Here is a 26,732-nt window from a genome sequence, read left to right as displayed (position 1 = left end):
CTGAGATGCTCTGATGACCACGAGGCCTTTGTTCAAATCCCATTGGGAAACAGACAATTCACTATGGCCTTATTAAAGCTTTAATTCAAAGCACTTGAAGATACTTTCTTTCCTAGGCTTCCTGATCTTACCTCACCAGGTTTTTATAAAGTTACAGAGTCAAGTAAGAGGATGAGTTTTAAATCAAGGCTATCCCCCATTCTCAAGTGTATTCAACTTTTGATTGAATAATATTATCTAAAAGCTACCAAATGAAAATAAGACTATACTCTTACTTGCACAGGGCTGACTAGTCAAGTGGAAAGCAATAGAATCAGCATCCAGAAAGAATTGATTACATCATGTTGTGTAATAGAAAGAACCTGAAATTTCAAGTAAAATGATTTGTGTTTGAGTCCTGGCTCCATTCCTTCCTCACTGTGAAAATTTACACAAAATATTTAACTTTTATGAGCCTCGGTTTTTGACGTGTAAAACTAGGATGATGATAACTACTTCACAGGATTATTCCAAAGATCAATTAAAATGTCATATGGGGGAAATGATGTCCTATGGGGGAAATGATGTCATATGGGGGAAATGATGTCATACGGGGAAATGATGTCCTATGGGGGAAATGATGTCATATGGGGGAAATTATGTCATATGGGGGAAATGATGTCATATGTGGGAAATGATAAGCAATAAGTAAAGCCTATATCAATATCATTGATTATAAATTGCTTCTACATCTATGCTTTTGGCGGATTCTCCCAACCCTACAGAGGAGGCAGAGCTGGGTATTATCATTCCCATTTTAAAGAAAGTGAAGCTGAGGCTCTGAGATGTTAAGAGACTTGTTGAAAGTCACATGACGAATAAGTGCCAGAGTTGAGACCAGAAAAAAAGTGTGTGTCTGTGATCTGGGGCCTTGTTCACTGTCCAGGGGTCCACATGGACATCACATAGTATGGGAATCTAGTGGGTCAAGGAGCCTCCTCTGCATGGGACAGAGTTTCTAAATCTGACTCATTCTCCTCTTGGTGGTGTGCACCAGTGGGGCTGTGACGGCAGGTTCAGTGGGGAGGTACACGGCTGAGGGAGAAACACCTAGGCATCCTGGACCTCCTTCCCCTTGACCTTTATCTTTCCCTTCTCCTAGTCACCCCTGCATTGCTAACAAGTCCCTAAAAGAGCCTTTAGTGTATTCATTGCTCTGAGGGTAGAAGCTCTTACGACTCTCAGAGCATCCTTAAAGGATGCCTCTGAAGGTGTCCCTTGAATTGGAATATTTTACAGCTGGAAGAAACCTCAGATGTCATTTAGGTAAGTCTGCATTTTACAGAGAAGGAAGCTGAATTCCGGAACTATTAAGATATGAAGGCAAGGCTCCTCAGGTCACATCACACCAGCTCTGGGCAGTGCACACTCTTTCCACAGACCACACTGCCGCCCTCAATGAGGCCATGGCACGGCATGGTACCTTAAATCAAAATCTTGAAGCATTTCTCAATTAGTTATTTAAGTAAAATGAATTTATTCTAACTCCCCCTATTACAGCATTAAAAAGAGCTTAAACCACTTAATAAATAAGTGGCAGCTGGAGTCACCTCTTGATGGATAATCATGTTTTCTCATTTGAAGTTAAAGTGCTAGAAGACAAAGTGACTTTAAAACTGCTCATGAGAGGCCCCAATTATCTGATAAGCAATTCCAAAGACCATACACATAAACGCAGAAACAGACTTCTTTATGAATGGTGTCTGAGAAGGAAAGAGATATTTGTGGCAAAGGAGCTCTTGAAAATGTAATTATTTATCCTTTCACAATTAATGAAAGAAATTGAAAATGAAGCTTTCATTTCAAATCCTTTTTATCTGGATGAAACTTTAATTTTACATAATGAAATTGCCTTCACAGTTCAGTATGTTAAAATATGCAGTTAAGCAGCATATCAGGGTTAAATGCCGACTGCTGTTGGCTCATTTAGAAATCATGCTGCCCAACGCCGAAAACAAGAATGAACACCTGCCTGTCTGCTACTATCCCCAGATCCAGGGACAGCGCACAGCCTGCAGGGCTGGCTCCCCAAATGCAGGGGATGCAGTTGAGTTTTCTTGCATACGCCAACTCCTGTATAAAGTTAGTTGGATATTTAAAGTTTCCACTTCTCTTTGTTTTTCATTTTCAGTGGGGCTCTTTTTTGTTTGTTTGTTAGAGCGCCATAGATGATTAACTTTCTTTCTTACAGAAGTCTGCCCTAAGACAACACTTGCATCACCAAAGTTGTTGCTTTCAGTTTGGTGAAACAATGTTAAAACTCCTTTATTCAGATTTTGCCATTTCACAATTTATGATAAATTTCAGCTTAGATCTCTTTTAAATTATATTTACACTCTTAGAAAAGGAGGACCTGGGCTTCCCTGGTGGCGCAGTGGTTGCGAATCTGCCTGCCAATGCAGGGGACACGGGTTCGAGCCCTGATTTGGGAAGATCCCACATGCCGCAGAGCAACTGGGGCCGTGAGCCACAAATACTGAGCCTGCGCGTCTGGAGCCTGTGCTCCGCAACAGGAGAGGCCGTGATAGTGAGAGGCCCGCGCACCGTGATGAGGAGTGGACCCCGCTTGCCGCAACTAGAGAAAGCCCTTGCACAGAAACGAAGACCGAACACAGCCAAAAATAAATAAATTAATTAATTAGTTAAAAAAAAAAAAAGAAAAGAAAAGGAGGACCTTATGAAATGCTGTGGGAGGTGTGGTATGGGAACATGAAAATGGGATCGAGGTGAGTTCATTGGACATTTATCTTAAGAGACAGAGGTGGAGATGTTCATCTGTGGACCTCCCCGTTTTCCCTTTGAATAGCACCTTTGTGACAGTTAATTTATGGCTCTGGAGTATCCTATGGAGCACCTTTCACCTTAAGACTCTCTAAGTGGAGTAAAGGCAACAATTAGAACTGCATTCCCTTCCCTTCTCTGATATAGTCTGTAACAGTGATTCTTGTTTTGACCATTGGGGTGGTTGTTGGGAAAGACTTATGGATCTAAGCAATATCTTATTGTACTGAACTCATTTGGTGGCTTTTCTAGATATACAGGGCAATTGTGTTATTAGATTACAAAAGCCACATGAAGAAGAAATGATAATGAGACCTTTCAGGACAAACTTCTTCGAACTGGGGGCATATGCCACATTTGCAAGTTTATTCTTTCTATAATGGTCCTGCTACTTGTTATAAGATGTAGGTTGTTAGGATGATTGGCAGGCCATAAAACTGGAAGACTGTAAAAGATACTACAGTGTGTGTGGTGATATAACCTATATCATAACCTATTTCTTCTTCTGAGTCAAAGCTTGAGTTATGGTATTATCTGCTTCCATGATACCGGAAGGCATCATGTAGTTTATAAAATCTTCCAAAATTCCATGAGCTAGATTTGCCTCTTGTTTCATTGAATTGCCCTGGAACCCAAAGGAGGCCTTAGCTATCAAAGGACATCACGTTAGTTTTATCAGAAAAAAAAAAATTGATAGTGAAAAACAATGTTTCAATAAGGGAAAATTTATAATAACGTAGCCATGCAAAGTACCTATATATAACCAATTTCATAATTACAACTTATTCTTACAGATCCTCAGGGAAGTGAAATCTGAGAGAAGGTAACAATGATGTATTTAGTTTTGGTTACTGCATGCACTTCAAAGCCATTAAACTACTGGTTAGTGAAACTACGTTCATACACAAACATACAAACAAACCACTGATTGGTTTTCCCTCAAACAACCTAAGTTTTTGCAAGTTTTAACACTGACCAAGTGTTTAAATAATAACAAACAATAACGGCTACTCTCTACAACAACTGTAAATCTCCTACCGTTTCTCAGAAACATGCAGGCTTCATTACATCTTATACAAGGCTTAGAAAACCCTGCTCTGATTTTTACAGACCCTATTGTTTATGGATCAGAACTGCCTGGGTAATAGAACTGTTGATACATTCTCAGAGTTCCAGGAAAAGGAATTTCAATTGTGAAATAAAAATGTGGTAGAATTGAAATGTTTCATCAATATGGCCTGGTGTTCTCTGCTGCTTTATTAGATCTATCTGATTTGATACAGATGAACTGCTACTGATTTTAGTCCTTCAGAACCAGATGGAAGAAACTCTAGAATACATCCAAATATGATACGTTCAAATGGAGAAGATGATGAACACAGAAAAATTACTCACAGATAGTCCCTAAAGCTTATATTGGCCTATTTTAATCTTCTTTCCCATTAATGCTTTTACAAGGTGTTTCCAGTATATCATTGAGTAGAAAATGATGCTTTCTTTAATAAAGACCTAGACAGAAGGGATCAGACATCTACATTTAACTGAATCAACTGGAAGAAAAGACCCATCTTGGAAACTGTTGATTATTAGTCTATAATCCTGCCTGTTCCATCCTGAAGTATGAATTCAGGAGAATTGTCAGTTGTATGTGTGATCCTGAGTTAGAATTCTCAGTGGCCAAGTGAAAACATTCCTGGCTTTGTTATTTTTTTCTCCCGAATTTTCTTCTTCTTATATGTGGTCAAAGGATATCTGGAAAGTTAAAGGTTCTCAATGTAACTTTGAATTGTACAGTGAATAAACAGAATTCTGGGTGGTGGTGGGAATCAAGCATTTGCAGAACAAAGTAGTTTTCTTTAATTCATTCTCTAGGGAAAGGTAATTTATTCTAATATTGAGCTATCTCTACTATTAAATTTGAAGTGAAGTTAACAGGACAGAGACCTGTCTGTGTACATCCAACAAGACACAAAGACAATAGCCAAGGGCACCAAATTAATGAGTGCATGTGAAAGCACTTTAAACCTGCAACATGCTTTATAAGTGTAATCAGCATCTTCATATCATCCTTTTCATCTAGAAAAGGCAACTCAGAGGGAGGTAGTCATGTTTTTAGGAAGTTCAGCACTATTCCCCTATGAAAGGATTATTTTTGTGTTTAGAATATTTTTGATAGAACCAAGTAAACTAATATGTATTCTGTCTATAAATCAGAGGAATAAGCGCTCTCAGGTGCCTGCTGCTCTCCCGGACTTCTCCATTCATCTCTTCATAGTTCATGGTTTATGAGCATAAATTGTGATGCTCTAAGTATAAAGCTTGCTACACTATCATTACATTTGACATTCACGTAGATACTAATGTATGCTTATATCTGAGGCATGTTGAGGCAGTGAACGGTTTTTCAAGTAAACACTACTTGAAATAAACTAAATTTCATAATTCAAGGATGGATTTAGTTCTTAATTAGGAATAAAAGCTAGAAGAAGGAGCCACTCAGTTGAAGGTGCTGATACAAGTCCAAAGTATTAAAGATAACATAAAGACAAAACAATTTAATGAACCTAAGGCTTTAACAAAACAGAGACAGTAAAAATTCTATCCCAAGAAATTGGTTTAGAAATGTGGAAAGAAAATTAAAAGATTTATCTTGAACGACGACTTGCTAGCTCTTACTGGCACACTATAATATTCATGTATCATTCACTAGTCAATGTCCTATTTTCTGTCCTAGTTTGTGTGTGTGTGTGTTTTACAGAAGGCATTTTCTTTTTGAAGAGAAATTTGAGGACTTTTGATTACCCAGATAACACATTTTAAAATTCAGCTAATTAGGTAAACACTGAAATATCTAACTGTAACTATTTGTGGCAAGTATCTCTACCTCTTTCTGAGAGGTTGAGTCTGAATTCAAATATACTGATGGTGAGCAGTTTAACAAAGACGTTTATAGATGATTCTCAAAGACTCCCCACGCATTTATTTCAACATGGAAAACAGCTGAATACGTGGCGAGAAAGCACTTGCTGTTTGGCCAAGTAAAGCCGCCCCACACCCACCCCCCAAAAAAGTTGTTGTTTCATAGCCATTAATTCACGGAAGGAAGAAACTGGAAAAACTGTATCCAAATAACAATGGACTCAGAAAGCCTCAGAAAGGTAAACGTAAAAATACACTATTTTAATTGTGTAAATGTCTTGAGTCTGGGAAAAGTCTGTGAACTAGACACCATTAAAAGATGCAGTATCTGCTAGTCCCAAACTCCCAATCCATCCTTCCCCCAATCCTCCTCCCCCTTGGCAAACAAGGTCCTACTGTATAGCACAGGGAACTATATTCAACATCCCGCAATAAACCATAACAGAAAAGAATATGAAAAAGAATGCAGATATATGTAAAACTGAATCACTTTGCTGCACAGCAGAAATTAACACAACACTGTAAATCAACTATACTTCAATTTTTTTAAATGCAGCAAATTAGACCCAGAGGGGATGCACTGCTACCAGATGGGAAAGAATGCAGAGTGTCATTTTTTGTGTTTGAGGTGTCCAGGTAAGAGTTCCCCAGAGCAATCTTACCTTTGTTTTCTGCCTTCAGTTCCTCTGCCATCAAGCTGTCTTGTCGGTTACCGAGCACGAATGCCAGAAACGAGAGGATGAGGGCATCCAAAATCCCAATGATAGCCAGGATGTAAGCCCAGCGGACTGAACAAGCCCCAAGAGTGTACTTGTCTGTCTTTTCTCCACACATCCGTTTTACTTCATCTGAATCCCAGCCATCAGGGAAAATCATACAGCCAAGCACAAGGCAGGCAGCTTAGAGAGAGAGGAAAAAAAGAGAAAAGGAGTTGACATAAATTCCATTTTAGCAAATATAGCTACTATGTGTCAAATCATTGTCCAAATTCTTGATGTAAAAACCAGCAAATCTTACTGCTGTCCAACCCTGAGTGATTTTTTCCTGGTTAACTTAAAAGCAGCCCAGCACTCTGCAGTGAAAGGGGCTCTGGGAACACACTTTTCAGTGAGACTGAGCATTATAAGAGAGGTTAAGGTATGTTGATCAATAAGAAAATACTAAAAAAAAAGAAAAAAAAAATTGAATTTGAGTGCATTTGTGAGAAGGCTTCCACTGCAAATAGGCCACAGGCAATCCTAACACTGCAGAATGACAATTCAATGCTGGCTCTGAAGAGCTATAATAGCAGCCAGATTAGGTATTAGGATAACATGGAAAATACCAGAGCATATATTGACTTGGAGTCACAGTAAAAAATAGTTTCATATTGTGACCTCCAACACACACACTAAAAAGAAGTTTCTTGAAACTATACTTACCACATGCAATGCACTCTGATATTTTCTAGTCTATTCTCTGTTCTATTTCATTTTTTAAAAGGCCGAAAATCATGGTAACGCAGTGTGGCACCCCAGAGCTTTTATGGAAATTCAGGAATTTAAGGAGAATACTTATGTTCTATTTCCCAAATATCACCAGGTGGATCATACGAATACTTTTAAATAAGAATATGTTAATTTGAAGGCTTTTGTTGCTACTCTCTTTACATTTAATCCAATTATTTGAGGGTAAATGATGACAGTGTTAGGTTACATAGAGCATTCTGAATAGGTAGTTCACTCATTAATTCAACAACTGCTTATTGAGTGTCTCCTAAGGAGTACCAGACACAGTTCTTGGAGCCATCAAGGGATACAGCCATCAAGAAAAGAGACATGGTTTACATTATCATAGACTTTATGTTCTGTCAGGAAAGGAGGCAAAAAATGAGTAAGCATGCAAATAAAATAATTGTAAGTTGTAATAAGTAATAGGCAAGAAAGAAACAAAGGGCTCAGATACAGAATAGCGGGTGGGACCTTCTTTAGAGAAAGTTATCAGGTAAGGCCTCTTGAGGGGATGACATTTAGGCTAAGGCCAAAAACAGGCAAAGCACTAGACATGTGAAATAGATGGGAAAGATGCTCCAGGCAAGAGCATGTGCAAAGGCCCGGATGTTGGAAAGAGGCTTGGTGTATTTCAGAAGGTACCAGGAGATTAGTGATGGGGGTGGAGAAAGTGATCACGTTGATGCTGTGAGGCAGACAAGGGCTATGCATCCCAGCAGGTTATTGTTTCCAGGGCATGTAACTAAAGAAGACTATGACGGCACAACCAAGTTAGAGTTCTGTGACTATCAGAGGCAAACAATCCCTGAAGCTGGCAAGAGCAAGTCCCATATAACCCTTACCTCACTGCAACTTACTGAACAAGCCAGAAGTAGACAACTACTATCTTACTTTTTAACAGGAGCACAGCTCTACAAGACAGGTCTGGAGGAGACAGATACCAAGAGGGGTGACAGGAAGGAAGACTGCCTGGGAGAACTCTGATTTAGGATTCCTTGTTATTTTACAGGATGATAGTTCAAAACTTTGGGTCCCACTTGATTCCTCTCTTTTCTTTGCCCCACATCACAAATGTTGCCATGCTTCTCTTCTCTACCTGTGCAATATCTCCGCCTAGGCACTCCTACTTGAAGCCTTCATTATCTCTCAAAAGGAACCCTAACTTCACTCTGCCTTCTGTTCACCCTCACTGTATTTCAGATCCCACATTACTGCTCATGCTCAAAACGTCTTGCTGGTTCCCACTGGTACTGAAGAACACTCAGACACTAAGCTAGGTATTCAAAGATCCACGGTCCAGCCCCTACTTAGTTTCCAGTCCTCCCCCCCTTTATACCCTCCACTTCACGTGGGTTGAAATACACATGATCCCCTGTCCATGCACCAAGTTTTTGGATCTCTGTTTTCTCTTTTGCCTGGAGAATTTGCCACCACTGTCCTTAAATACTCTACTCTTAAATATCCTTTAACATTCAGTCAAAAGCAACATTCTCCACAACGTGAACCATCTCAAATTCTTCTTGAACTACATTATTGGCCTTCTCTGAACTCACATAGCTGTCGACTGCATTGATCTTAAAGTTCTTATTGTTGTTGTTTTACATGTGTTACAGTTATTTATTTATAAGCATTATCTCAATTACAGACTATAAGCTTTCTGAGGAAAGAATCTTTGGTTAAGTCATCATATTTATAGCACCTAAAAGAGTGCCTTGTAGATAGTTGGCAATAAAATACTTTTGAATCGGAAACTGAATGAAACAATAAACAAATTATGGCACCTAGACAGTATAAAATATAGTTTACAGAAGTCAACATCACAACTACCAAAGGTCACCAATCTAGTTAAATATGGATTCATACTTCGATGACATTTAACAGAGGCAATATTTTTATAACTTGACAACAGATTACAAGTACTTGGGAGATTAGAAAAAAGTGGAGTTGATGATTTGAAAATACTTCAAATTCCCATTCCTTATGTAGTTTCTACCATTCAGTACCAACATGCTCTCCAAGGCATTTCTAGTGGTAATCATCCTTGTATTTTAAAAAACATGTGGTTTCCATGAGTGAAAATTCATTTTATTTGGGAAGACCCAGATTTTTACATCTAAACCATACTTCAGAAAAATCACTTCTAAGGAAGCTATGTTACATGGAATATCTTCTAAAATATTCTAAATGCTTTTTAACTTAATTTTTATTTATGACAAAATTACTTAAGAAAAAAGGAAAATCATTCTTTTTTAATGAATGGGAATCATTTGGAGCATGGTAACTTATAGTTTTTGCTAAACTTAATAGACATCACCAAGTGACTCAAGTTCAGACAGGTTATTGGACATTATAGGACAATTCCACTGGAATAGGATGTTTGTGGAATGCTGACATCAACAAAGACATCTTTTCTCAAAGTCTTTATGCACTGAGGGTAGACTGACTATCTTAAAAATTTCCATTTCTGGAAACTCTGAATTACATACTGGAATAAAAAAAGCAGAGGCAGAATTCACACTCTGAAGCTAAAACCACAGGAGAATATGAATGGCAATTCATTATTCCCTATCTTCAAAGTATATGATTTCCTTAATCAAATTTTAAGTGAAGAATCTGGGAAGATAGAGGATATAATATACCATTGTGCTTCATTTTACGCAATGTGTATTTTTGCTGAAAGTAACAAAAATAGAATTTTTGAAGTGCAATTTTTATTTTCAATATAGTCTAAGGTAGTTGGCTGTTCACAGGAATCTTAAGATAAAACCTGGGCTGATAACAAGGTCGGGTTTTGGCCTCCCAGGGAGAAAGGTTTAGGTCCCCCACTCACAGGTGTACTCCAGGTGTCCTTCAGGCCAGAAGGCACTGGAATTTGTACTGGATTCTCCACCTCCTTCTTTTTTTTTTTTTTTTTTTTATAATATTTATTTATCTTTGGCTGTGTTGGGTCTTCGGTTCGTGCGAGGGCTTTCTCCAGTTGCGGCAAGCGGGGGCCACTCTTCATCGCGGTGCGGGGGCCGCTTTTCATCGCGGTGCGCGGGCCTTTCTCTATCGCGGCCCCTCCCGTTGCGGGGCACAGGCTCCAGACGCGCAGGCTCAGCAATTGTGGCTCACGGGCCCAGCTGCTCCGTGGCATGTGGGATCTTCCCAGACCAGGGCTCGAACCCGTGTCCCCTGCATTAGCAGGCAGATTCTCAACCACTGCGCCACCAGGGAAGCCCTCCACCTCCTTCTTGTTGGCTGTCTCTTAAAGTGAAAGATCTGGTCTTTTAAAAAAATTCATCTGTTTTGAAAATCTGAATGGTTCTATAGTAGGATAATAAAAAATGAAACTCAATTGCATTTAAAAGCTTTTAAAACTTTGTAAGTGAAGTCTGTGATTAAAATCCAATTTTTAAATAAATAAATCCTATCTTTTTGAAAGCTGTGCTTCTAGATGGCCACTGCATAACAAATTTTATTTTCTGACAATGTATTATCAAATATACATTTTCTTCTCACCCTATCCGAACTTCCCCAACTTGGCTGTTTTATTTTTGAAAGGCAAAGCCCCCTCCCCAAAGTTATAGTGTATTAAAGATTAATTTAAACCATTAAGATAGTTTAGGCTCTGTTGGTTTCTTTGGAAAGGTATGGTTATTACATTCTGCATTAATGCTAGAGTGCTATTATAAATTCTGTTTTCTGGCATCCTATTAACCAGAACCTCACTAACCTGCACGATTTGTACAGCCGCTAGAAACTAACAGCTGTTTGTAATCCTGACTAAGAAGTACCTGCAAGATGCTAGGCTAATGCCTCAGTCAACAAAGGATGAAATAATATTCCTGTTGGCTTTATAATTATTTCTAATTCTTTACAAATTGATCATCCTGTAAGACGCAGCACCACCACTATACTAAACATTAGCGTATACAAGGCACCAGAACATTTGATTAACTTGGACATGCTATTTCCTGACTGGGAGGGATAGTGGAGAATTAGTTCCAACTGGGCTATTATCCAAAAACGGTTTCTTATTAGAATGTCACCTAGAAAATGACTAAGTTACTCGCAGTTATATATTCCTTCATTTCAGCAGCAGGTTTTCCAGAAGTATATCAGAGAACATTCTTGAATATTAAAGAGAAACAAGAGCTCACAAGCTGAGGTTAGCAGAGAATAATGATGAAAAGAAACCTATGTCCTTACAGAATGCTGCCATGACATCTTCTAATCTAGAATATACAATCAAGGCACCTTTGTGAGGGCATGACTGTTGATTTCAATTTTAAGCATATTCCAAATGGCTAGGAAGCATTCACACTCTAAAAGGAACCTCTATGTAGAGGATGACCACAATGGGTTCTTCTGAAATAGTACACAAACAGCTAGTGGTTCCCTAGAGCCACTAATTGCTCTGGCATTTTTCTTTGCCAAAGAGCTGAATATAACCTCTGTGAAAGAAACAGCCTCAGAAAAATCCACAACTGTTTTTAATTGGGTCTTTCTCCAAAGGGAAATGAAGCAAGAGGAAAATAGCAATAGGGGGGGGTCTATGATTTGGGTCACTTGGGCCTGCTGATATCGCTGAACCAACTATCCTAATCAGGACTTTCAACATTGCAAACCTGAGAACTGCTTATTTTTTGGACAGGAAGGGAAGGTCTAAATTCATTCTTTTAAAAGTCTATGCACTGTTGCACAAAAAGCATGATAAATTGCCTCATGTTGCTGAAGCACTCAAAGGGAACGTGGTGAAAAAAATGAACCTGAGTTCACTTTATCAATTATTCAGGCATATAGTAATTGAAGAAACTGATGCCAGCAGAGCTGCCAGGCTATGGAGGGGGAACTTTCACACGAGGATTTTTACTCTAAGCACCTGGTAAAGGAGAGACACGAAGCATTCCTACAGTTTCTTCATGAGCACATGGCCGACAAAACTGAACCATAGTATTCATACGTCTGGAAAAGGTACTGTATTTATACCTCAGTTTACCTCTGGAGAACTGAGTTGCTAGACAATCCAGGACAAAGTACTGTGGTTTAGAGTGCAGTGGAGGAAACAAATTGTCTCCTGATCAGTTTTGGTTTTAAACCCAGTATAATTTTATGAGCATTTAACTTGGGGTCATAACACAAAAGATACAACATACCTTAGAAAGAGGAGAAAGAGAAAATGTAAATAAACAACGGGCTCTCAAAAGAGGAGAGTTAGAAAGTGGTGTGTGATGAGAGAAGCTTCTCTGCACAGACGCTCAGCCCGAATTGCCCGAGTAAAGGGCACCGTACATCCACTTGTACCTTGTGCGCAGTCAGCTGTGAAACCCACACCATCGGGTTTAATCAGAAAGGGGAGAATCAGGAGTCCACCCACACCTGTACTTAGGAGCTACATAGTGGAGAAAAAGCTTTTCTGGAATATGAGGAAAAACATTTAACTAAGTACAACATAGCTTGCTAATCTGCCCAAACTTTGAGGGTTACTAGCCAAATATAATTACAAATCAGAATGTAGAACTTAAAAATACAATACAGTTCTGATCTCTAGAATGCCAGTAGATGGCTTTTGATATCTATCTTGGCTCCAGTTAGACTCCGTGAAATCTTGATATGACATAGTTAATAACAGTACACACCATAATAAATAGCTAACATTTATTATACGCTCACCGTGAGTGGGGCACACTGCACATACATCATCTCATTTAATTCTCAAATAAAGCTAAGACAAACATGAGAGCACTACTTCCTGGCTTCTCTAGTTTCTAGAAACAGGGATTTTTCCTGAAATACCCTTGGCTCCTCATCCCATTCTTTCTTCCTTCCCACTGATGGAGTGAGTCCCCTGAGGAATACCCGGAGGAGAGGTATTCTCCATACCAGCCCAGCCCCTTCCTCTCCTTACCTTAGGAGCAGTTTGCCCACATGAAGAATATACTCCACTCCTCTGTGCCGTACATTTTACACAGGGTGGGCTTGATTTTCCAGTGATGCCCAGAAGTAGGAAGACAAGTATGTTTGATTCTGGGGTGCAGATTAGGAAGTCCTTTTGGCTAAGAGACCCAGAGTCATTTCTTCAACCTAAGCTTTCTCATTATAAAGGGTATATTTGGTCTCCATCTGCCAGCTCTTCTCTCTCTTAGTTGGTTCAGAGCTTGGGAAGGTCCCACAGTTCTGGAGGCTGGAAGTCTGAGGTCAGAGCACCACCATGGTGGGTTTGGTGAGCACGCTCTTCTGAGCTGCAGATGGCTGACTTCTCGTTGTATCCTCCCTCACAGGGCGGAAAGGCAGCTAGCTAGCCCTGTGGCCTCTTCTTATAAGGGCATGAATCCCATTCACGGGGGCTCCGCCCTCAGAACCTAATCACCTACCAAAGGCCCCAGCTGCTGATACCATCATACTGGGATTAGGGTTTTAACCTATGAATCTTGGGGAGACATAAACATTCAGTCCACTGCAGAGGGGGAACAGAGGGTTGTCATTCATTGCTTCTCCACCAACCCCAACATTATTTTCTTTTTTATATATAGGAAAAAAGGAAGCTGAAGCACAGAAATTTCAAATAGCTTGCACAAGGTCATACAAAGCCCACAAGTGGTGAAACAGGATTTGAATTCAGGTAGTCTAGCTTTGGAATCTATGCTTCTAACACCACATACACTATTACCCTTTACTTATCAACAATAATGATGCACATGAAATTACTCTATATTACAGTTTAAGATTTCACTCTTTTCTTTTTCTTTTGGCCATGCAGCGTGGCATGTGGGATCTTAGTTTCCCGACCAGCGATTGAACGTGTGCCCCCTGCAGTGGAAGCACAGAGTCTTAACCACTGGGCTGCCAGGAAAGTCTCGAAATTACTTTAGAATATTTTTATTTTTACTAAGAACACTTACAGAATCTTGAAAGTGCTTGTTGTTTATAATTAGACATTTATTGAGTACATGAGCTACTACTAAAATGATGCTTAGAAACTGCTAGCTTTTATATGTATAAATATTTCTTTTGTTTACACCAGTATTTCACCTAATCAGAATTTCACCTTATATGCAGTGCCAAGAACATTAGAGTAATTATAAATTCTAAATGTGTGAAATGGGAATTAATGAGATTAATTATAAATAAATATATGTATATTTGGTTTTATACACATTTCACAAAAAAAAATCCATCCTTTTTTTTTGGCTTGATATTTTAAGTTGGTTTTTGGCTTGATGTTTTAACTTGGCTATGTGTTAGCCAAACATTTTATATATTCTTAAAAGGTATATATTCCTTTTAAGAGTATATATGTGTGTATGTGTATATATGACTATGAATATATTTACCTTATTAATTTACATACAGTTACTTACATATAGAATAAGTTCTACTTCAGGTAAAAATAAAGACATGAGTCAATTCGGTCCTATTAAAGTTTTTGTGAAGCTTTACTTCTTTTAAGTAACTTCTTTGAGTTTCAATAGACACACTGTTTTAATGAACATTTTAAAAAAATGCAAAACCAAACATGCTGGCAGGTCACAAACTTGTCTGAAAATTGCAGGAGAGCTCTTGACTCAGGCAACATTTTCAAGCCCTAAAATCTATATTACATTTCAGACACAGGACCTTAATAGAAGAAAATATCATCTTTCTCCACAGCCATATGAACAGTACACCTATCACTGTTCTCCCAGCAAATCTGCTTTAGCCATGGTAACACCTGGAGCAAAGACCAATGATTATCTTGCCAGCACTTTTCCATGTGGCTCCTTGTGCCAAGCTACTTTATTTGTAAAACAGGGAGCCCTGGTCTAGATGTTTGAGTGGTTATCTACTATTTACTTTATATCATTCACATTTAGGAGTATATTTGTATTCACTTGATGCTCCATACATACACATATGATGAGAAATAACTGCATTTGTAAAGTAATTCCTGAGCAGACTCAATGTCTTCCTACTCAGCAGACAGAGAGAGGGTGGTATCCTCGCTCTGTGCCCTAACTCAGGGAAAGCAGACATTGGCTGGAGTCTGACAAGGTCAGGAGTCTCATGCCAATCCAGCTAGCAGCATTTCATTTCTCTGTAAAAGGGGTAAACTTAGGAGCAACTGAATTCCTTCTCAGTGAGGATGAGCTCTCCCAAACCTGCCAGACTCCCCCAGAACAGAGTGCCCATTTGTACACACTTGCCTGAAACAGAATTTGTCACCAATATAGCTTTATGGTGGCAAGCTTTTCTTTTACACAGCTTGCCCGCTTTTTATTTTATTCTCTTGACGTAACATTTGAATTCTTTAGAAACTTCAAATGGCAAAAATTAATTGTTCAAAGAAAACATGTGGAAAAACTAAATACTACATACTAAAAATGTCAGAAGTGGAACCAAGCTCAAGCAAGATGGATGCTTCCCCAACCATCCTTTGTCAGGAAGACTCTTACTTTCAAGGGGGCATTAGACGCACCCATGTACATATTATTTACAGACTCCCAGGTTATGTTTTTTCACAGTTTAACTGATATTTCTTTCTCTCTTTCTTTCCCTCTCTCTTTCCCTTTCTCCTCCCTTCTCTTTCCTCCCTTCCTTCCTTCCTTCCTTCCATCTATATCTAATCAATATATCAATATTGATATCAATATCGATGTGATATATACAGATCTCCCTCTGCTTCACTCCTGGTCCCTATACAGCTTAAGAACAGCTGTATGGAGTGTTGTCACTTTCTTTGCAGAGAGGGCTTGTAATATCATTCAGGACAGACACAGTGTAGTCTAGGCACTGAATTATTCTTTCACCACGTTGAAAAAGGCAGAACGGCGCGACGGGGCTCTGGATAACAAAATTTTCGAGGTGACTGTTCCTAATGTCTATTCTGTTCCTCTTTAGTGTCACTTCCTCTTTTCCATCCCCTCACCACTTGGATGCTTAAGATCAAGGTTATGTGGACTCTCAGGGTCTGCTTTATTACAGCTAAAACAGAAAACTGCTAAAGAAAAACACAACTGTGGCAAATTGTTTGAGTTCTTTTTTTTTTTTCTTTATTTCTTGCTCCTTGAAAAAAAAATTTTTTTTTAAGGCTTCCAATTTCTTTGCTGTGCCTTTGAAACAATTTACTCAGACTAGGGAAAATAATCTGAGGTATGTTAGGCTGTAACTAATCTATGGTAAAATCTTCAGTGGTTTATGTTTATGGAGAACGCTAATGGTTTAGAACAAAAAACTGTCCCCAGAGAAACCGAATTGGAATTGGCAGTAGGTATCAAAAATGAAGAAGAGAAAAACCAGGTCAAGAGAGGGTGAAAGAAGTCAGTGGGTTAAATGTTCTGTCAAAAGATTTTCACACATCTTTCAACTTCAAATTCTTAAAGTGGTAACCAAAAGTTTATAGATACAACCTTGACCGGTGTGACAGCTGAAGAACAATGCCTGAATCAGAACAATGCCTTCCCTTGACTAAAAGGAAATGCAACCTAGTCTTAACCTGCCAGTGAAATGCCCAGAAGGCGGTTTTCTTTGAACTCAGGTGCTAGAATGGCCCCAGGCAGGGCTGTGGGTAAGCCTGAAACCTCAGCGGGGAGCTCGGGCTTTTGCTCTCTGCCCTTGGGGATCATTCCTGCCCTCAGGGTTCGGTACTTTCACCCTTTAACCAAGGCCTCAGGTTCCTGCTTGGGGTTAAAAAAATCTACTGTGATTCATGTGCCACTCTCATAACCAAGGCTGGGGTATGCTGATGGAAGTTATAGTACTGTGATGATCTAAAGTATTTTAAATTTCGAGATGATGGCCATGTGAATTACTGATAAACTCTGCTAGTTAGAAACATTTAATAAAGTGAAAGGATGGTACACGTGTTCCAACATGTTTCACTAAAGAATTTGTTTTTCTTGGGCTTCCCTGGTGGCGCAGTGGTTAAGAATCCACCTGCCAATGCAGGGGACACGGGTTCGAACCCTGGTTGGGGAAGATCCCACATACTGCAGAATAACTAAGCCCTTGTGCCACAACTACTGAGCCTGCGATCTAGAGCCCATGAGCCTCAGCTACTGAAGCCCGTGTGCCTAGAGCCCATGCTCCGCAACAAGAGAAGCCACAACAGTGAGAAGCCCACACACCGCGATGAAGAGTAGCCCTCGCTCTCCGCAACTAGAGAAAAGCCCGCGCATAGCAACAAAGACCCAATGCAGGCAAAAATTAAAAAAAAAATTTTTTTTTTTTTTTTAACCACTATCTGAATCCAGAATACCAGTTTCCTGTTTGCCCAGACAGAGAGAGGGATATTAATTCTTGTTAGAGACCAATATATGACCAGGAGCAGAGCCTAAAATTTCTGAATGGAAACTGAGAACCGTCTAGAGCAGCCATGATCTGGGCTTGGGTCCTGGTCCCTATCTTGAGTCCGGCTCCAGGGAATAAAAAGATGAACACACATTCTCCACCCTACAACCCTGCCTGCTCTCCCTCTTCAAGGTACTGTTTGTATTCTTCAAAGAGTAGTCGACTTTCATACATAAAAGAAATATCACTTGGGACAAACTGAGGGTTTGTTGATTCTACAATCAAACACAATCTATATTAAGCATTTCCTTATCTGTAATGTGTATTAGTTTTCTACAGCTACTGCAACAAATCACCACAAACTTAGTGACAAAATAACACAAAACCATTTTTTTTTTTTTAGATTCCATATATTTTTGTTAGCATACGGTATTTGTTTTTCTCTTTCTGACTTACTTCACTCTGTATGACAGACTCTAGGTCCATGGTTCTGAAGAACCTAGGGGCAGGACAGGAATAAAGACGCAGACATAGAGAATGGACTTGAGGACGCGGGGAGGGGGAAGTGAGAGAGTGGCATGGACATATATACACTACCAAATGTAAAATTGATAGCTAGTGGGAAGCAGCCGCATAGCACAGGGAGATCAGCTTGGTGCTTTGTGACCACCTAAAGGGGTGGGATAGGGAGGGTGGGAGGGAGACGCAAGAGGGAGGAGTTATGGGGATATATGTGTATGTATAGCTGATTCACTTTGTATAAAGCAGAAATTAACACACCATTGTAAAGCAATTACACTCCAATAAAGATATTTTTATATATATATATAATTCTGTAAATCAGAGTTCTGATACAGGTCTCACGGGGCTAAAATCTCATTGTAGGGCTACATTCCTTTCTGGAGGCTATAGACAAGAATCCATTTCCCTGCCTTTTCCTGCTTCTAGAGACTGCTGGCATTCCTTGGTTCCTGGACCCTTTCCCTCTTTCAAGGTCATCAATGTTGAGTGGGGTCTTTTCACATATATCTCTCTGACCCTCTTTTGCCTCTTCTCCTTCCACTTTTAATAATTCATGTGATTAGATTGGGCCCACCCAGATAATCCAGGATAATCTCCCCATCACAAGGTCAGCTGATTAGCAAACTTAATTGCATCTGCAAACTTAATTCCCACTTAATTCACTTCAAAGAGTGTTCCACCTATATTTTCCTCTAGGAGTTTTATAGTATATGGCCTTACATTTAGGTCTTTAATCCATTTTGAGTTTATTTTTTTTTTTACAACTTTTTTTTTTTTTAACTTTATAGCTACTTTATTTATTTATTTATTTATTTTTGGCTGTGTTGGGTCTTCGGTTCGTGCGAGGGCTTTCTCCAGTTGCGGCAAGTGGGGGCCACTCTTCATCGCGGTGTGGGGACCGCTCTTCATCGCGGTGCGTGGGCCTCTCACTATCGCGGCCCCTCCCGTTGCGGGGCACAGGCTCAAGACGCGCAGGCTCAGTAGTTGTGGCTCACGGGCCCAGTTGCTCCGCGGCATGTGGGATCTTCCCAGACCAGGGCTCGAACCCGTGTCCCCTGCATTGGCAGGCAGATTCTCAACCACTGCGCCACCAGGGAAGCCCCATTTTGAGTTTATTTTTGTATATGGTGTTTGAGAATGTTCTAATTTTATTATTTTACATGTAGCTGTCCAGTTTTCCCAGCATCACTTATTGAAGAGACTGTCTTTTCTCATTGTATATTCTTGCCTCCTTTGTCATAGATTAATTGATGATAGGTGCATGGGTTTATTTCTGGGCTTTCTACCCTGTTCCATTGATCTATATGTCTGTTTTTGTGCCAGTTTCATACTGTTTTGACTACTGTAGCTTTGTAGTATAGTCTGAAGTCAGGGAGTCTGATTCCTCCAGCTCTGTTCTTCTTTCTCAAAATCGTTTTGGCTATTCAAGGTCTTTTGTGTTTCCATACAAATTTTAAAATTATTTTATTTCTATGAATAATGCCATTGTAATTTGATAGGGATTGCATTGAATCTGTAGATTGCCTTGGGTAGTATAGTCATTTTAACAATATTGATTCTTCCAATCCAAGAACATGGTATATCTTTCAATCTGTTTGTGTCATCTTCAGTTTCTTTCATCAGCATCTTACAGTTTTCGGAGTACAGGTCTTTTGCCTCCTCAGGTAGGTTTATTCCTAGGTATTTTATTCTCTTTGATGCTATGGTAAATGGGATTGTTTCCTTAATTTCTCATTCTGATATTTTATTGTTGGTGTAGAGAAATGCAACAGATTTCTGTATATTAATTTTATATCCTGCAACCTTATCAAATTCATTGATGAGCTCTAGCAGTTTTCTGGTGGCATCTTTAGGATTTTCTATGTATAGTATCATATCACCCGCAAAACATTGACAGTTTTACTTCTTCCTTTCCAATTTAGATTCCTTTTATTTGTTTTTCTTCTCTGATTGCTGTAGCTAGGACTTCCAAAACTATGTTGAATGAAAGTGATGAGAGTGGGCATGTTGTTATAATCTAGTTCCTGTCTTCTGATTTGTAGTTACTGTGGTCCACACTGAGAGGCATAAAGTCAATTGTAGATCTATTGTAAGGGATGAACCCTGAGCATCTGTGCCACACAAGGCTGGCCTTCCATGGATCTCTGCTGGGTTTTCTGGGCATGACATGGTTCTATCTTGATTTCCTGATTACCTTTATGTTTTCCTATTGGGACCAACGTTTGACCTTTTTTGAGCCTGCTTGTCTGAAGTCCTGATATTTTTCCTGTCTCTGACTGTATACATTCTTTAGCTTAAGCCCTTAAAGACAAGCTTGAGTCATGTTTCAAGAGTGTGGCTTATCTCGACCAAAGCAAGCAATGCTCAGAAAGGCCATGACTTGGGGGCCTTCTTGCTAGGACCAAATCCACTGCTTGGCCACCTCTCTGCCTTGGATTTTCAAGCTTCCAGCTTGAATCACACCTAACTTTGGAATCCTTTGGGCTATTTGCTATTCCTCTTAGTGACTCTGTGCAAGCACAGACTTGCTAGTCCCTACATTCTCCCTTTCAGCACTGGCTCCCTGTTGGGGTCACAGCACACTACTTGGCTGAACTCACCTAAACTGCAGCAAACAAGGCCATCTCAACAGCTCCAGACCTGTAGAGGTGACCACCAAAGACTATCTTTTCTCCCTCCTTCCTAAAAATGCGGGTGATCAAGGTGAGTACCTCTGATGTCTGCAGAGTGACAGAGCTGAATAAAAATTTCCTGAAACTTTTGCCATTTGACACATTTGGAAGTTTGAATAAGAGTGCATATGGATCCTGTCCCCTAACCTCTAGGTACTGATGTATTCGACCTGTGGGCTCAACCTTCACACCTCTAACCCATCTTCACAAAGACAGGCAGTATATTGGGAGGTTCAGATGTAGCTGCATGGAGTTACTTATGGGTCTAAGTGTGTAGCATGAGCTCAGTACCTCAATTCTTACCCATTATTCCCATGTACTGATCTCTGGACATTAATAATAGTATTATTATTGTTATATAAAGCCAAAGCCATCATTTAGGTTTCTGAGAGTCCAGAATCTCCAGTGAGATGAGTAGTTTGAACCAATGTTGAAGAAAATAAATTTGTCAGGGAAATTGGAGCAAAAACCTGTAGTGCCTTCATTTTCCTAAAATATTTTAATACTGTAAAAATAACAGCTAACATTATTAAGCACTTGTGTCAGACACACTCTTATATGAATCAACTCATTTAAACCTCATTACAACCCGATGAAGTATGTACTATTATTACCCCCATTTTACAGAAGTTGAAACAAGAACAGAGAGCTTAAGTAACTTTGAAAATGTCAGAGCTGCCAGGATTGACAACTTGGGCAGTCTGACTGTTGTTCCGTCTCTTAACCATTTTATAATTATAGAGTTTAATTTTTACTATTTCAGGAAAATACAGAGCTTTCCTCTGACAACAAAATCAGAATACCAAAAAAGGTTCACCCAAGAACTGGTGAGACTGATATAGATAATCTGACAAAAGACTGGTCTTTGACTTAATTAAATACAGTCAACAATTAAGGTCAAAGCAGGTTGTAAAAAATGCAAAAATTGGACACATCAACAAATATTTGTATTGCAGTACATGGCTAGAAGCCCATTACTGAGAAATGGTCTTGTGGTGGAACAATACTAGAGTTCCCATGAACTTTAAGAAATGGACCAACTTATGTTAAAGTGTTGGCATACTGAGTTGTCAAAATGACATACCTAGAAATAACTGGCAGCAAAATCTCAGTAAACTGAAATGCAGGAACTTCATCGATTTTTGTTATTGCTGTTGTTGAACTTTAGAGCAATATATTCCCAGTTAAGGGAGTTCTTGTCAATGGCTGATGAGAGCCTTAAGAGGTGCCAATTCTTGTATGGCCAGACATAAAGTGATTTTACATATCCTTGGCAAACAACTTCTTCAGTCAGGTAACTATTATTTACGTCCCAGTTCTGGGGACAACAGGTGATTAAGACACATCTAATTCCTTCTCTCAAGGGACTTGTAATCTAAAAGGATACCCAGTTTAACTGCTGTAATAAGGAAAAAAGGGAGAAATAGGCTACTGAGTGTAACTGAACATATAATCTTAAACCTCCAACCTATGCTTTGAAATCTCAAAATTTGCTGAAAGGGAAAATTTAAGATTTTTAGTCCCAGACCATTATTCTTTCAACCAGATCCAAAAGCTGGAAGAGGACTGGGACAAAGATGACTGGCAGCTGGAGGAGGTTAAGTAAAACAGTATGTGTGTGAGTGTGTGTGTGTGTGGGGGGGAACATGGTTATTTAATTATACTACTATATAAAATAAAGGTACAGATATAACTGTTAAGACTTGGAAGATAACTAGTATCAAAATAGGAATATGCAGTAAAACTTACAATTACTAGGGAGGACAAAAGGGATTAAAAAAAAATAATTCTAGCAAAAGAAATAGGAACTGGGGTATAGTCTCAAGCTGAGGAGGTCGGGGGATGTCTCTGCTATATGACAATAAGATTCAAACTCAAGCTCCCTATATCATCAATAGTGTGGTATGTTATTCATCTCTTCTACTGGAAGTACAGTAAATATTAGGACTGGATGTTTCCACAGTGAAAGTTATGTTTCCTTGAAAGAGTCCAAATAGGAAAAATGATTTACCATTTGCATATTTTAGATGAGGATACTTCATATCTTTCCTCAGTGCCAGATCCTAGAACACTGCCTGGAAACCTGAAGTGATGTATGGTTTACATGATCTATAAAGGCTGACAAGAACCTTGCTCTTGGGTCTTTCTTCATGGTGATGGGTGTTTGGTTGTTTCCACCAGCCCTCCAAACTGGCCCTTCGAAGCAAGGGGAAAAGAGTTCTAGGCACTCATACCCCTGCTCTCCCCTCAACATTTCTTTATTTCTGGCATATTCTAGGTCTTTGGCCTCTCTAATGTCCCTGTAGACTCCTCTCTTAGCATTTTTTGGAATTAAGCACCATTTCATGGTTTTAAATTACTCTTGCTTGCCCTGGTAGTATCAGGGCTAAATACGTCCCCCCAAACCTTAACTCTTCTCTTTAAGCATCCTTCTTCCTGCACTGGGTAGGGGGATCACAGTGGTCCCTTAAATTCTACAGGCAGTGTTTTCAGTCATGCAGATGCAATCAACAGAGAACTCAACACAGCCTTTATAAGCCAGAATGGAGCCAGTATACAGAAAGATCTAAAAAAAGTACTAGAGAAAATGGAAAAGGCACACAGCTCTGTAACTAAAACTACTCATGGGTCAGAGGGAGAGAAGGAACATCCTTCTTGTGGTCCCAGCAGGACCTCTATCAGGGATGGTTAAATGCTTAAGAGTTCCTTGAAGTTCCAGGTGTCATGGAGCTATTTGTAGACTGGTCTTCCCAGGATATCAGTTGCTTCAATATTACAGATTATTCTCGCATGGTTGGTGGCCAGTGCATTTTCGTGGTTTCTAGAGGGTCCCAATTTTGCAGGTCCACTTGACCAGGAAATTTCCATGCCTCAGTAGGGGGTGTGTGTGCTTATTTTATTCATTTCAGGCTGATACGATGCTAAATTTGACAGAATATATTTTTCAGTGAACTGGCTGGTTAGAAACCCTAAGCTCCTGGCTCTTCCCTGACTGAACACTATGTACCCTGGGAAGTGGTGAGCTCTGGACTGAATTAAGACTAATGGAGCATGAACTTAGATCTCCATCCATCTGCTGTCAGGCACATTCATTTATTGGGTTTGACTTGAAATGGTGCTTTAGATGTGGTTGAGTGATGATGCAACTGCTCCTCTGGCACACCTCAGATACTGAATGTTTGGTTTCAAATTTAGAATGAAGACCTAAGGCTTCTTTTTGTTGTTTTATCATCATGCCCTGAGGGACCAGGATATTGGTTAGTATCATACACTAGTCTAGCTGGGCACTGGATCCTGTAGATATCACTCACCCCTTGCACCCTCGCGCCACTGCTGACCCTGCTCCTGCTAGAATCTCACAATTGCGGCTACTCATGCTTTCCAGTTTTGGTTTGTTTTTCTTTTTAAAGATGTTGCCAAGCATGAGAATTGTGGCTGGGCCACTTAATCTGGAATGATATTGACATCAGCACTGGCCATTGAAATTTCATCACATAGCAAAACATCACTCATGATGATCTTTCTCCCATCTGAAGGCTAATAAAAGAGGAGGCCTTCATGGGGTACTTTATCAGATATGCCCTACCAACCTGAAAATTGACTTCTAGTAGGTAGTTACTACCTACAGTTTTCACCACCTTAATGCAGTAAGTTCATACATCCTCAAACAATGGTTCTGGGATGCAATCTTTACTGAACTTGAATTTTGGCTCTGCATCAACCTAGAGTAAGAGCTACATCATGGATGCCAACTGTCTTGCATATGAGACCTTAATGGTCAAGAAAGTGAGAATGCTGCCCATCTGGCCTAACTTGTCCAGCTGTAACAATGTCCCCAGTGGTCTCTTGGGATGCTGAGTCACAGGCCAGAGCTAGATGTTATGCAGCAGTGTGCTTGTCAAGGCCTGTCTGTAAGTGATATCCCTGTCTGGTTTACCTGCCAGTGGTATCACTTGCTGGCAGCAGGTGATATCTTGGAATTTTTAAGGTAATGAGAAATATCATGCCTCCTGTTGCTTTGGTCTGATGATGCTGAGTAGCTACTATCATCATGACATTGGGTCAGGCTGTATGCCTATAACATAGTCTACTGCTTTGCCACTAAAATAATGTATTGGAAGATGAAGGCCTGAGAACACATCCCTGACTCATTCCCCCCCAAAAAATGAACAAATTGAGGCTGCTGGCAAGATAAGAGGGTGTGTGCCAAACTGAGAGTCAAAGTTTCTGCTCCCTGTGGTGTTGAGGAAGAGTGGAGAGGGCTGTGGAGTGGAGACTCCAAGTTTCCCACTCCTGGAGGGGGCCAGACCAGCAAAGGCCTGTATGCATATTCTGCTAATGCTCCTAGGAGGACTGTCAGACCTCATGGCCTGGAGGACAGATATTCTGGTAGCTGAATTGCTTCCAGTCCCGTAGGCGGAAACGACTGCTGCTTGTTCCCAGAAAGGCCTCCTTCCCACCTCAGTGCAGCGACTACCAGCTCAATGCTTATCAACTGACATAAGCAGAAGTTTTCATGGCAAACATCAATGGCCTAGGGAACCTCTAAGTCCTGACTGAAGCTGAAGGTAAATAAATCATGAAGCGTCAAAGGAATGATAATTCCTTTAAGGGGAATCAGACACCCAAGGGAGAAAGGAAAAGCTGAACCGGAGCTGGTGGCTGTATTGCCATAGAACTGAAAGAAATGGGAGAGAACTTGAACAAAGTACTGATGCTCCTCAACGAGATGCAATTAGAATACATTAGACTTCCTGGAGCTAAATATCAACCTCAATGTAAAAAAGGAAAAAAAAAAAACGACCTGAAGAAGATGGGTGTTGTTGAAACTGAAATAGTGGTTTGGAACACCTTGAAGAACAAATGGCACAAAAGAACAAAATCCCAAGGTATAAGGAAAAGGACAAGAGATCTGGAAGTTAGAAACTTAAAATGTAAATAGTAAAAGCTCTGAGAAGAAAGAAATATATGGAGAAATAATTTTTTAAAAAAGAAGAAAATTTCTTTGGATAAAGACAAGTTTTTAGATTAATAATGGTTACCAAGACTCAGATGTGATTAATGGAAAAAAGTTTACATACCTAGTTATACTTTGGTGAAGCTTATAAATTCCTTGGATTAAAAAAATCTTATAAACTTCTACAAAGAACATTATGACAACAACAACAAAAATTAACTAAAGAAATGGTTACTATGTGTTACAGAGTTCTGAAACAAAAGATACACTGAAAGGGAAAATAATAACCCCCAACTAAAATTTTGAAGCAGTCCAGCAAACCCTACAAATTTTAGTGGAAGTAGAAATGCTGTGGTGTATTGGAAATGATTAACAACTGATTCTACAGAAAAATGATAAACAAAAAACAAAGCCTTTGTAGTGCTTGCCAATTTTCACAGTGTAAATACTCCCTTCAAGGTTAATTTCAAGTTCTCAAAGTGATGTCACTGAACACAGAGTTGGGAAGAAATGAGTCAGTTTAAACCAGCTCCAGGACACCACTGCAGAGAGCGGTAATGTAGATATAACAGCTTAAAAATATCACCTCTGTGGAATACTTGATGAGTATGCAAAGAAAATACCTTAGTGGAAGGACACCTTTAATATGTTAATAGAGAAATGCAGGTGTGATTATCGCTGTTGGGGTGAGAAGGTAAGCCTTGGAAGAAGTGAAAACAATTAATTAGCACTTCCAAATTAATAGGGCAAAATACAATGAAAGAACTGACCAAGTCAGAAAAGTAAGAAGAGGGACTTCTGGTTTCCAGTCCATCATGCAAGGAGCTTGGAAGTCACCACTTCATCCTAACTGTAAGTAAAAATTTGAACTAAAAAATCAATAACCTTTCTCAGATCTATCAGGAAAGCGAGGTCACAGGGCAAACTGCTGCCCCAAGTTTGGAGAGACAGACAGGTGGACACAGAGACTCACAACTTATGAGAGAGCAGAAACCCATGAGCAGAAACCTGAGGAACCAGTGCAGGGGTAGGAAAACCTGAACTGTAACTTGCAAATTGTTGGGGGCTCAGTGTGGACAGTTTGAGAGTTAAAAACTCCTAGGG

At 39.7% G+C, this 26,732-nt stretch overlaps 1 protein-coding gene across 3 annotated transcripts in view; it reads right to left on the bottom strand.

The window, feature by feature from the left end:
* The window catches only part of LHFPL3 (LHFPL tetraspan subfamily member 3), a 555,860-nt gene that overhangs the window by 161,156 nt on the left and 367,972 nt on the right, over window positions 1–26,732 (bottom strand). For all 3 annotated transcript variants that reach the window (XM_007177308.3, XM_007177309.3, XM_007177307.2), the window contains exon 2: window positions 6,402–6,638. In XM_007177308.3, the coding sequence (XP_007177370.1) occupies window positions 6,402–6,638 (237 nt within the window). The remainder of the gene's footprint in view (window positions 1–6,401; window positions 6,639–26,732) is intronic.

Source organism: Balaenoptera acutorostrata, chromosome 7 (genome assembly GCF_949987535.1).
Source record: "Balaenoptera acutorostrata chromosome 7, mBalAcu1.1, whole genome shotgun sequence".
NCBI classification, from domain to species: domain Eukaryota; kingdom Metazoa; phylum Chordata; class Mammalia; order Artiodactyla; family Balaenopteridae; genus Balaenoptera; species Balaenoptera acutorostrata.
This window is presented reverse-complemented; position numbering and strand designations above follow the sequence as displayed.